Raw genomic sequence first — 13382 nt, 5'->3', positions numbered from 1 at the left:
CTGTCACCAGTTGCTCTTCTCATTTCCGGCGTGCAAATGTGCACCAGCCAGAGCACTGAAAACCCAAAACCCAGCTGGCCAGTGCACATACATGTGCTGACTATCTGGTCTTCAGGTTTTTAGTGCTCCAATGCACACAAAGACCAATTAGCACCCCGGAAACTCAAAGACCAGGTGGCCGATGTGCGCATGTGTACCAGCTACCTGGTCTTTGGGTTTCTGGTAATAATAATAATAATAATAATAATAATAATAATAATAATAATAATAATAATATTTATTAGACTTGTATGCCACCCCTCTCCGAAGAATTAAGTGTTGTATCTTATCTTTTCTTTTTATATGTACACTGAGAGCATAGGAGCCAAGACAAATTCCTTGTGTGTCCAATCATACTTGGCCAATAAAATTCCTATTCTATTCTATTCTATTCTATTCTATTCTATTCTATTCTATTCTATTCTATTCTATTCTATTCTATTCTAGTCTAGTCTAGTCTAGTCTATTCTAGTCTAGTTCTAGTTCTAGTTCCTGTTCCTATTCTATTGGGTCTCCTGCGTTAGTAGGGGGTTCGATTGGAAACCTCCAAGGTTTCTCCCAACTTATTCTTTATATTCTATGTTCTATGTTCTGCGTTCTGCGTTCTACATTCTACGTTCTATATTCTATTTTCTACATTCTATACTTTATATTCTATATTCTGCATTCAATATTCTGCATTCAATATTGGATATTCTGCATTAGATGTTCTACATTCTACATTTTACATTCCCGTTGTCCAGCATGCAAATTTTGATCACAGTGAGCAGGGCGATCATGCAAGTATGTCGGTTGCGTATGAGAAACAGCCAGGCATCATCACTTTTTCCCCAGCACTATTCTAACTTTGAACCGTCACTAAACGAACTGTTGCAAGTTGAGGGTCCTTCTCATGGCCAGGTGAAAGATTAAAAGCTTGGATTCATGAGAGCTGAGAAGGAGGCAGCATGTTGTTGTTGGATGTGTGTGTGTGTGAAGAATGCAGGGGGCTCCATGGAAGGAGTCTGAGTAATCTATAAGGGTGGAGGGGGGAAGTGGGGGGGAGAGAGAGCCCGGCTCCTGTCTGACTGGGAAGGCCTTGGTGGCTCTGGGTTTCATTTCAGACTGTCAGGCCTCTCTATCTCTCCTCTCACACTCCCCATGGCTGCCTTCAGGCCAGATCCTGGGAACTGTTGGCGGAGACAAATTTATGGGGGGGGGGGGGGGAAGAGAGGCCAGGAGAAGAAGGGGGCCCAGCAGGGTCTCCTTCAGCCAGGGCTGGTCTTCTCCTAACCTCCTGAAGGGATTGATTGATTTGATTTGATTTATTGGATTTGTATGCCGCCCCTCTCCATAGACTCGGGGCGGCTAACAACAACATGCTGAGATTCTGGGATGCTGAGATTCCTACAGTACTTTGCCCTCCCAGCGTAGCACGAGGCAAGCATGACCACTAGGCAAGCTGGCAGGAAGGAGATGATAAGCCATTTGCCTGAAATAGTATAGGCCGGGTCTCCCTATACCAGGGATGGGTCAGGTGCTACATCTGTCTGAAGTAGTGTAGGGCCACCTGCCTAAGCAGGGGGTTGGATTAGAACACCTCCAAGGTCCCTTCCAATTCTGTTGTTTGTTTGTTTGTTTGTTTGTTTGTTTACTTACTTACTTACTTACTTACTTACTTACTTACTTACTTACTTACTTACTTACTTACTTACTTATTCCAGTTGGAAGGGATCTTGTAGGTCATCTAGTGGTCCATTGTTTCCCAACCATGGCAAATTGAAGATATTTGGACTTCAACTCCCATAATAATAATAATAATAATAATAATAATAATAATAATAATAATAATAATAATAATAATAATAGAAACATAGAAACATAAAAGACTGACGGCAGAAAAAGACCTCATGGTACATCTAGTCTGCCCTTATACTATTACCTGTATTTTATCTTACGATGGATATATGTTTATCCCAGGCATGTTTAAATTCAGTTACTGTGGATTTACCAACCACGTCTGCTGGAAGTTTGTTCCAAGGATCTACTACTCTTTCAGTAAAATAATATTTTCTCACGTTGCTTTTGATCATTCCCCCAACTAACTTCAGATTGTGTCCCCTTGTTCTTGTGTTCACTTTCCTATTAAAAACACTTCCCTCCTGAACCTTATTTAACCCTTTAACATATTTAAATGTTTCGATCATGTCCCTCCTTTTCCTTCTGTCCTCCAGACTATACAGATTGAGTTCATTAAGTCTTTCCTGATACGTTTTATGCTTAAGACCTTCCACCATTCTTGTAGCTATTCTTCTTCTTCTTCTTCTTCTTCTTCTTCTTCTTCTTCTTCTTCTTCTTCTTCTTCTTCTTCTTCTTCTTCTTCTTCTACTCTTCTTCTTCTTCTTCTTCTTCTTCTTCTTCTTCTTCTTCTTCTTCTTCTTCTTATTATTATTATTATTATTATTATTATTATTATCATTATTATTATTACAGTGGTACCTCTACTTAAGAACTTAATTCACTCCGTGACCAGGTTCTTAAGTAGAAAAGTCTGTAAGTAGAAGCAATTTTTCTCCTAGGAAAGAAATAAAAGCTCGGAATTTGGGTGGGGTGAGGAGGAGGAAGAAGAGGAGGAGGACAGTTGCTGCCGAAGGGAAAAGGTGAGGTGAGGGGAATCAAAAAAATCCAAAACTTTAAGGTTAAAAAAAAAGAGAGGGACTCTGAGGCAGCGAGGAGGAGCACACGCCTGCCAGACACCCGGTGCGAAGCTGCCTCCCATACAGTGCGCCAGAGAGAGAAACCCAGGCGGGCGAGAGGGGGGAATCTCCCGCTCCTTTGACTGAAAGGCAACAGTTGCTGCTGCTGCTACCTGCTTCTTCTTCCTTCCCATGCTGAAGGGCTCCCCTCTCCTCTCGCTCGCTCGCTTTATAGCCAGCGCCTTTCCTTCATTGTGGTGACTCTTTGGTTTGGCTGAAGCCGAGTTGATTCGGCCGGGGCGAAGTGCCCCCTTTTGCCTTTCCGTGCCCAGATGCTGTTGGAGGCAACCTTGCACCCAGTGTATGGGAGGCAGTGTGAGGGAGACACCACAGCGAAGTGGTTTATTCCCTCTCCAAGCACCCAGAGAAAGGAAAATGCTTTGTTTGTTCTGGACTGCCAAAGCCTCCTTAAGCACCTCTGAAAGGCTTCTCTGGCAGCCCAGAAAAGCCCGAGATGGCCGCAATTAAAGGGGGAATGGCAGGAAACTGGCCGGGCCTTCAAGCCGCTCTCAAATATCCTGGGAAATTTTTCCCGGCTCGGGTTCTTAAAAATGGTGCTTAAGAGGAGACAAAAAATCTTGAACACCTAGTTCTTATCTAGAAAAGTTCTTAAGTAGAGGCATTCTTAGGTAGAGATACCACTGTAGTATTATTATTATTGTTGTTGTTTGTTTGTTTGTTTGTTGTTGTTGTTGTTGTTATTATTATTATTATTATTATTATTATTATTATTATTATTATTATATTCTGGTAACGAATTTCAGGATGCGCATGCAGCTGCCCATCCCCGAAACACGCCCATGTGCCCCAGCGCAGCCATGCCAGTGGTTGAAATAATAATAATAATAATAATAATAATAATAATAATAATAATAATAATAATATATTAGATTTGTATGCCGCCCCTCTCTGAGGACTCAGAGTGGCTCACAACAGAATACAATATCACAAATCCAATATGTTAAAAAAAAGCACATAAACCCCCCATTATTAAAACCATACAACTCAGTCATACCATACACAAATCTACGGTAGCCTAGGGGTAACTCATGTAGGGATAACTCATGTCTGCATGTAGGGTGTGGCATGCAGACAGACTTTTTGGGATGTGGTTTGGTCATTGCCTTGGATTTTCTGACACACACCCAGCCCTGGAGTGCATTTTATGAGGTCAGTTTGCTTTTAATGCTCTAAAAAGACTTCCATAACAAATCCTCAAGTCCTCAGAGAGGGGTGGCATAAAAGTACAATAAATAAAATAATAAAATAAAATAAAATAAAATAAAACAAAACAAAACAAAACAAAACAAAACAAAACAAAACAAAATAAAATAAAATAAAATAAAATAAAATAAAAAATAAAACAAAACAAAACAAATAAATAAAACAAAACAAAACAAATAAATAAAATAAATAAAATAAATAAAATAAATAAAATAAATAAAATAAATAAAATAAATAAAATAAATAAAATAAATAAAATAAATAAAATAAATAAAATAAATAAAATATAAAATATAAAATATAAAATATAAAATAATATAAAATAATATAAAATATAAAATATAAAATAATATAAAATATAATATAAAATATAATATAAAATAAAATAAAACAATAAATAAAATAAATAAAATAAAATAAGAATAAAATAAATAAAAGAAAATAAAAGAAAATAAAAAAAGAAAATAAACAGAAATGCTGTTGTTAAGAGTGGCTGAGTAGAAATGGAAAGAACAGGGACCTTCTCTGAGAGTTTCCTGCAGTTACCCTCACCCTAAATGAGAATGAGAACATTAGGTAATTAGGTAATCTCAGAGACAAACTTTCAAAGAGTAATTTGAATGATTTTTAAGTAGATAGAAAGAAATGTGATTTCCACCACTCTCTCCCCCATTTATGACATTTTTTATTTTCTATTTTAAATAATCTTTATTAAATTTCTACATATAAAACAGTCAAAACAAACAAAACATACAAAGAAAAAAGAGAAATGAGAAGAAATAGACAGACAAATCATCTTAGAACATATAAACGGTCAGTTTCAATGGTGTTCGATATATGCACATATAAAAGACATAATTTGTCAACCATATTGTTGACTATCACAATCAAGCGACCTGATATTAGGTATTTGTGTCTAGTATGGGGAATTGTGTGTCTATTTTCTTTAGTTCTGTATACTATATTTGTATTTATTTTGGATATTTCTGAGGAAGGTATGAGTTCGTTTTTTTAGGTAATTAGGTAATCTCAGAGATGAAATTTCAAAGAGTAATCTGAATGGTTTTTAAGTAGAAACATAGAAACATAGAAGTCTGACCGCAGAAAAAGACCTCATTGTCCATCTAGTCTGCCCTTATATTATTTTCTGTATTTTATCTTAGGATGGATATATGTTTATCCCAGGCAGGTTTAAATTCAGTTACTGTGGATTTATCTACCACGTCTGCTGGAAGTTTGTTCCAAGGATCTACTACTCTTTCAGTAAAATAATATTTTCTCATGTTGCTTTTCATCTTTCCCCCAACTAACTTCAGATTGTGTCCCCTTGTTCTTGTGTTCACTTTCCTATTAAAAACACTTCCCTCCTGGACCTTATTTAACCCTTTAACATATTTAAATGTTTCAATCATGTCCCCCCTTTTCCTTCTGTCCTCCAGACTATACAGATTGAGTTCATGAAGTCTTTCCTGATACGTTTTATGCTTAAGACCTTCCACCATTCTTGTAGCCCATCTTTGGACCGTTCAATTTTGTCAATATCTTTTTGTAGGTGAGGTCTCCAGAACTGAACACAGTATTCCAAATGTGGTCTCACCAGCACTCTATATAGCGGGGTCATAATCTCCTTCTTCCTGCTTGTTATACCTCTAGCTATGCAGCCAAGCATCCTACTTGCTTTCCCTACCGCCTGACTGCACTGTTCACCCATTTTGAGACTGTGCAGTCAGGCAAAGTAGCTAGAAAGATAGAAAGAAATGTGATTTCCATCACCCCTCTCCCATTTACAACATTTTTAACCACCCTACCAAATCAAACTCTTGGTGATTTATAGCAGCAAAAAAAAAAAAAGAACATCAAGAAATTTTTTTTTTTTAAAAAATAATTAAAATGATAAGAATCATGCCATTAATTAATATGTGGAAAGGGATTTCCTCCTTTGGTTTAGAAAGTAGGCTACTTATCTAAAGCAGAGGTATCCAACCTTGGCAACTTTAAAAACTTGCGGACCTCAACTCTAGGAGTCAAGTCTTAAAGTCTCAAGTCTTAAAGTTGCCAAGGTTGGAGACCTCTGTTCTAAAGGATATTCCCGGAGTGATGTCCTGTCCTTAATAATCATTAGTGCTTCATAAAAGAGGTACATAACACTGGCATGGCCTGAGGTGGAGGTATGTAGAAATGTATAGAGATGTAGAGAGAGATATGTAATGAGGGTCATCAGCGTTCCAATGATGACACCCCATTTAAACTAAAAAGTGGCTCCATTTAAATGTTAAAAAGTGCATTGACATTAAATGGTCCTAATAGAAGAAAATCCCAAAGGTGCTTTTTTGAAATTCAGAAAGCACCAAGGACCTCAATTCTTCCCCCCCTCCTCCCAATTGTCTCCCTTCTAACAGTGAGGGTATTATCTAGTTGAATCATGAAACAGCTGCAAGAAAGTAACCAAGTTTAGAGAGCACCAAGGACCCCAATCCGTCTCCTATTCCTTGCTCTTCATCTCAATCTCCATCTCCCTTCTTTCCTTCTTTCCTTCTTTCCTTCTTTCCTTCTTTCCTTCTTTCCTTCTTTCCTTCTTTCCTTCTTTCCTTCTTTCCTTCTTTCCTTCTTTCCTTCTTTCCTTCTTTCCTTCTTTCCTTCTTTCCTTCTTTCCTTCTTTCCTTCTTTCCTTCTTTCCTTCTTTCCTTCTTTCCTTCTTTCCTTCTTTCCTTCTTTCCTTCTTTCCTTCTTTCCTTCTTTCCTTCTTTCCCTCTTTCCTTCTTTCCCTCTTTCCCTCTTTCCCTCTTTCCCTCTTTCCCTCTGTCCCTCTTTCCCTCTTTCCCTCTTTCCCTCTTTCCCTCTTTCCCTCTTTCCCTCTTTCCTTCTTTCCTTCTTTCCTTCTTTCCTTCTTTCCTTCTTTCCTTCTTTCCTTCTTTCCTTCTTTCCTTCTTTCCCTCTTTCCCTCTTTCCCTCTTTCCCTCTTTCCTTCTGTCCTTCTTTCCTTCTTTCCTTCTTTCCTTCTTTCCTTCCTTCCTTCATCACCTTTCCCTTCTCCTTCTTCCTTTCCTTCTCCTGCTTTTCCCTCTCTGTTTCCATCTTCCACCCTTCTCAATAACAACAACAACAACAACAACAACAACAACAACAACAACAACAACAACAACAGAATTAGAAGGGAGCTTGGAGGTCTTCTAGTCCAACCCCCTGCTTAGGCAGGAAACTCTACACTATTTCAGAGAAACAGTTATCCAACATCTTCTTAAAAACGTCTTGTGTTGGAGCATTCACAACTTCTGGAGGCAAGCTGTTCCACTGATCAATTGTTCTAACTATCAGGAATTTTCTCCTTAGTTCTAAGTTGCTCCTCTCCCTGTTTAGTTCCCACCCATTGCTTCTTGTTCTACCCACAGGTGCTTTGGAGAATGGCTTGACTCCCTCTTCATTGTGGCAACCCCTGAGATATTGGAACACTGCTATCATGTCTCCCCTGGTCCTTCTTTTCATTTAACTAGACATACCCATTTCCTGCATCTGTTCTTCATATGTTTTAGCCTCCAGTCCCCTAATCCTCTTTGTTGCTCTTCTCTGCACTTTTTCTAGAGTCTCAACATTCTTTTTGCATCGTGGAGACCAAAACTGAATGCAGTATTCCACGTGTGGCCTTACCAAGGCCTTATAAAGGGATATTAACATTTCATGTGATCTTGATTCTATCCCTCTGTTGATGCAGCCTAGAATTCTCTCTTCCTTTATTTCTCCTCCTCCTCAAACCCACTCTCACTTCCTGCACTGATAATGTTACCTATTTGGACCAGGAGGCTCTACGCACAGTCACTCAGGCCCTCATCACCTCCTGTCTTGATTATTGCAATGCGCTCTACATGGGGCTACCCTTGAAGATTGTTCAAAGACTGCAAATAGTCCAGAATGCAGCCGTGAGAGCTGTCATGGGTATACCTCGGTACACACATATAACACCTAAGCTCTGCGAGCCGCACTGGCTTCCTATTAGTCTCTGGGCACAATTCAAGGGGTTGGTTATTATATATAAAGCCCTAGATGGCTCAGGGGCAGACTATTTAGGGGGCCATCTCCTGCCCCATATCTCCCAGAGACCAATAAGAGCGCACAGAATTGGCCTCCTCTAGGTCCCGTCGACTAAGCAATGTAGGTTGGCAGGACTGAGGGGGAGGGCCTTCTCTGTGGCTGCCCCGGCTCTATGGAACCAACTACCCCGCCCTGATGTCCGTACTGCTCCCACCATACTGGCCTTCCATAAAGCCACAAAGCCCTGGCTCTGCCGGCAGGCCTGGGGGCCGTGGATAGTACATCCTTCAGGGCCAAACTGTATGAATGGTGTGTATCTGTATAGTCTGGAGGACAGAAGGAAAAGGGGGGACATGATCAAAACATTTAAATATGTTAAAGGGTTAAATAAGGTCCAGGAGGGAAGAGTTTTTATTAGGAAAGTGAACACAAGAACAAGGGGACACAATCTGAAGTTAGTTGGGGGAAAGATCAAAAGCAACATGAGAAAATATTATTTTACTGAAAGAGTAGTAGATCCTTGGAACAAACTTCCAGCAGACGTGGTAGATAAATCCACAGTAACTGAATTTAAACATGCCTGGGATAAACATATATCCACTGTAAGATAAAATACAGGAAATAGTATAAGGGCAGACTAGATGGACCATGAGGTCTTTTTCTGCCGTCAGACTTCTATGTTTCTATGTTTCTATGTATGTATGTGATTGTGTCTTTTTATTATAAATGGGGTTTTTATGGGGTTAGTTTTACATATTATATTCGACTTTGCTTATTACTTTGTATCTTATTACTTTGTATTCTATTTTGTAAGCTGCCCTGAGTCCTTCGGGATTGGGCAGCATAGAAGTTCAATGAATGAATGAATGAATGAATGAATGAATGAATGAATGAATGAATGAATGAATGAATGAATTAATTAATTAATTAATTAATAGATAGATAAATAAATGTAGCACCAAACAAACAAACTGTCTGTAAGAAAACAGCCAAGTTCGGAGAATGGGCCTAGAAAGTTTAGAATTAAGACGCCTTAAACAAGATCTAAGTATTGCCCACAAAATCATATGCTGCAACATCCTGCCTGTCGGCGACTACTTCAGCTTCAACCACAACAACACAAGAGCACGCAACAGATTTAAACTTAATATTAACCGCTCCAAACTTGACTGTAAAAAATATGACTTCAGTAACCGAGTTGTCGAAGCGTGGAACTCATTACCAGACTCCATAGTGTCATCCCCAAACCCCCAACACTTTACCCTTAGATTATCTACGGTTGACCTATCCAGATTCCTAAGAGGTCAGTAAGGGGCGAGTACAAGTGCACTAGAGTGCCTTCCGTCCCCTGTCCTATTGCTCTCCTATATCTCCTATATCTTTCTTCTATTCCTATATCTCTTCTTCTATTATTTCATTGATATGTTCTATAACTATATCTTCTTTTCTATTATTTCTTAGATATATTTTACTATGGGTATCTCCTCTATAACCTTCATCATGTATTTTACTATGTGTATATATATATATATACCCACTAAAACCCTCATTGTGTATTGGACAAAATAAATAAATAAATAAAATAAAATAAAATAATAAAATAAAATAAAATAAAATAAAATAAAATAAAATAAAATAAAATAAAATAAAATAAAATAAAATAAAATAAAATAAAATAAAATAAAATAAAATAAAATAAAATAAAATAAAATAAAATAAAATAAAATAAAATAAAATAAAATAAAATAAAATAAAATAAAATAAAATAAAATAAAATAAAATAAAATAAAATAAAATAAAATAAAATAAAATAAACTATCAAGAACTCCCTTAATCTGAATCCTTCAGAAATGCTTTGCATCTGAACAGCCAATACCTTCCCTTCAACCTTCCTGAAACCAGCAAAATGTAAAATCCAACATAGTCAGGATGCAGAAGCCCTTCTCAAGACCATGTATCACCATTTATTCCCAGGTTTGGTGGTCAAAATGTTGACAAACTTACTGATCCTGTTGATAGTGCCAGGCAGCAGCACTTCAACCTCATTCTATCCAGCAGCCTATCCCTTGCTTGCAATCCACAAGATGGAATGAATTCCAGATAATATCTCAAGACGTCGTCCTTGTTATTATCTTACTTTAAACATTCTGCTTCTTTAATCAAGACGCAAGAGAATTTCAGAGATTTTATTGGTGGGAAATCTACAGCAACCTGTTATTTTGCACCTCCTAAAAAGTAGCAGCTCATCTTAAACCAAGTTTTTGGGTTGTTGTCTGCCAACACGTTAACACAAACTGGGTGATTTATGGTCGGTGTATTATGGAAGCCCAACTTTGTCCATGAACGAGGGCTTCATCTTAAGAATATGGTTTGTTTGGTAACTTCCATTCCAGGAGAAGAAGGTTCTTGGAGGAAAAACAGTGAGGTTTTATTAACTCGAGTTTAGAGTATTGTATGAACCTAGGGAAATTTTTTCAAACTCCAGTTACAGAATAACAGGATTGGAAGGGACCTTGGAGGTCTTCTAGTCCAACCCACTGCTTAGACAAGAAGCTTTATATCATTTCAAACAAATGGTTGCCCAATCTCTTCATAAAAAATTTCAGTGCTGGAGCATTCACAATTTCTGGTGGCAAGTTGTTCCACTGATCAATTGTTCTGACTGTCAGGAAATTTCTCCTTAGTTCTAAGTTGCTTCTCTCCTTGATTAGTTTCTCTCCATTGCTTTCAGTTCTGCATTCAGGGGCTTTGGGGAATAGGTTGAACCCCCTCCCTCTTCTTTGTGGCAGCCCCGCAGATGTTGGAACACTGCTGTTGTAGTCCTTCTTTTCATTAAACTAGAAATACTGTATGTTTTATCCACGAATTCAAGGTTTGTGTGCGTTCACTGAAAACGTTTCTGTTTAGAGCTGAAAGGACAGACAATTTAAATTTAAAGCCAAAAGGATAGACAGTTTTATCTGATTCTGCTCTGTTTGCATCTGATCCTGGTTTTTTTTTTGAAGATCCAAAAAATGCCTAATGTTGCAAAGTTTGTTTGATCCTCCATCTCTTTCTTCTCACAACTTCATGCAAACCTTTTTTTCCTTTCCCCTGGTGTTTTAAGCCCTGAAGTCAATGTCCCAGTAGACAAACCCATGCCAGGAATCCCTAGCAACTCTTGATGTTATCTGTTAATTGATCAGTTTTACTGTTTTGCATGAAAAGGATCATTTCAAGAAAGAGAGGTTACTTCAGACAGGGTCCATCTCAATATGTGGACCCTGGAATAATTCCTTCTATGGCTCTCCTTCAGGAAATTCTCAGATCCAGACATTTTATTTTATTTTACCTTTTATTTTATTTTATTATATTATATTATTTTTATTTTATTTTTTTTATTTTATCATTTATTTTACTTTAGTTTATTTTAGTTTTTATTTTATATTTTATATTATTTTATATTATTTTATATTATTTTATATTTTATATTTTATATTATTTTATATTATTTTATATTATTTTATATTATTTTATATTATTTTATATTATTTTATATTATTTTATATTATTTTATATTATTTTATATTATTTATTTTATATTTTATATTTTATATTATTATTACTGCATTTTATTTTATTATGTTCTATTTTATTTTATTATTTTATTTACAGATCAATTCAATGAATTGATTGCACTGTATGGCATTGCATTTTCTTCAGGAAAGTCTATATGCTACTCTACCGTGAAAGCTGCAGGGTGTGTGAAGATCCTACCAGCCAGTCTAAAGAGAAGCAACTTTGTGCTGTTGGGACACAAGCTATTTTTGGATACATAAACTGTGACTTGAAGCCTTCTCCATTTGAGGGCTGCCTTCAGTCACATTATGGTGGCCGCCATCTTGAAGCCTTCTCCCTTTGAAGGCTGCCTTCAATGGGCGCCATCTTGAATTTTTTGACACTCCTCCTTGTGTGGAGAGTAGAAGCTTTCTCAGCATTCTTGCCCTTAGTTACCCCCTCCTTTCTTTCCCCTGCTTCCTCTTTTTCTTACTCCTACCCCCTGCAGTTGATTAAGTTTAAAATAATTCAATCAGTTGAAACCATTTAGGACTCTGAAAATGCTAATTGTTCTGGAGGAGATTTATTTTTCTGAGGGAAGAGCCTAGTGTATAAGGAGAAGTATGTGTTAACCCTTGAAATAACATGGAACATCTTTGAGGAGGGCAAAACTGGCTAGGTGGCATGATCAACAGCATTATTCCATGCTGCAGCATTAACCACCCTAACCTCAATATACAATGCTAAAATAAAGGGAACACTGAAAGAGCACATGCTAGATCTGAATGAATGAAATATTCTCATTGAATATTTTGTTCTGTACAAAGTTGAAGTGCACAACAGCATGTGAAATAGATTGTCAATCAGTGTTGCTTCCTAAGTGGACAGTTTGATTTCACAGAAGTTTGATTTACTTGGAGTTATATTGTGTTCCTTAAATGTTCCCTTTATTTTTTTTTTTGAGCAGTATATTTTTCATTACCACCTCTAGGAAGAAGGCTGGGAGGCAGAAAGGTAGGCAGAAGGAAAGAATGTAGAATAGAATAGAATAGAATAGAATTCTTTATTGGCCAAGTGTAATTAGACACACAAGGAATTTGTCTTTGGTGCCTAAGATCTCAGTGTACATACAAGAAAATATACATTTGTCAAGAATCATGTGGTAGAACACTTATGGGTCAAATAAACAATCAGGAAACAATATTAATAAAAATCTTAAGGATACAAGCAACAAGTTAAAGTCATAAAGTCATGTGGGAGGAGATAGGTGATACAAATGATGAGAAAAAACTAGTAGTAATAGTAGTGCAGACTTCGTAAATAGTTTGACAGTGTTGAGGGAATTATTTGTTCAGCAGAGTGATGGTGTTCAGGAAAAAAACTGTTCTTTTGTCTAGTTGTCTTGGTGTGCAGTGCTCAGTAGCTACATTTTGAGGGTAGGAGTGGAAACAGTCTATGTCCAGGATGCAAGGGGTCAGTAAATATTTTCATAGTCCTCTTTTTGACTCCTGCGGTATACAGGTCCTCAACAGAAGGCAGGTTGGCAGCAATTGTTTTTCCTGAAGTTCTGATTCTTCTCTGAAGTCTGTGTTGGTCTTGTTGGGTTGCAGAATCAAACCAGACAGTTATAGAGGTGCAGATGACAGACTCAATGATTCCTCTGTAGAACTGTATCAGCAGCTCCTTGAGCTTTTTGAAGGCAGAAGGAAAGGCAGGGAAAAATAAAAAATAAAAAAAGAAGAGTGTTCTCTCCTCTCCTTTCCTCTCCTCCCATCCCTGTCTTCTCCACTCTTCCTCTTCCTTCTCTCTTCCTCTTCCTTC

The 13382-nt window shown here is 37.4% G+C and overlaps 1 protein-coding gene across 1 annotated transcript in view; it reads left to right on the top strand.

Annotated features, from left to right (window-relative positions):
* Nucleotides 1-824: 824 nt before the first annotated feature.
* The window catches only part of LOC139163488 (NADH-quinone oxidoreductase subunit N-like), a 196148-nt gene continuing 183590 nt past the window's right edge, over nucleotides 825-13382 (top strand). The window contains 2 exon segments of the mRNA XM_070744286.1: nucleotides 825-835; nucleotides 6430-7007. Of these exon segments, the coding sequence (XP_070600387.1) occupies nucleotides 825-835; nucleotides 6430-7007 (589 nt within the window).

Source organism: Erythrolamprus reginae, chromosome 3 (assembly GCF_031021105.1).
Source record: "Erythrolamprus reginae isolate rEryReg1 chromosome 3, rEryReg1.hap1, whole genome shotgun sequence".
Lineage (NCBI taxonomy): Eukaryota > Metazoa > Chordata > Lepidosauria > Squamata > Dipsadidae > Erythrolamprus > Erythrolamprus reginae.
This window is presented reverse-complemented; position numbering and strand designations above follow the sequence as displayed.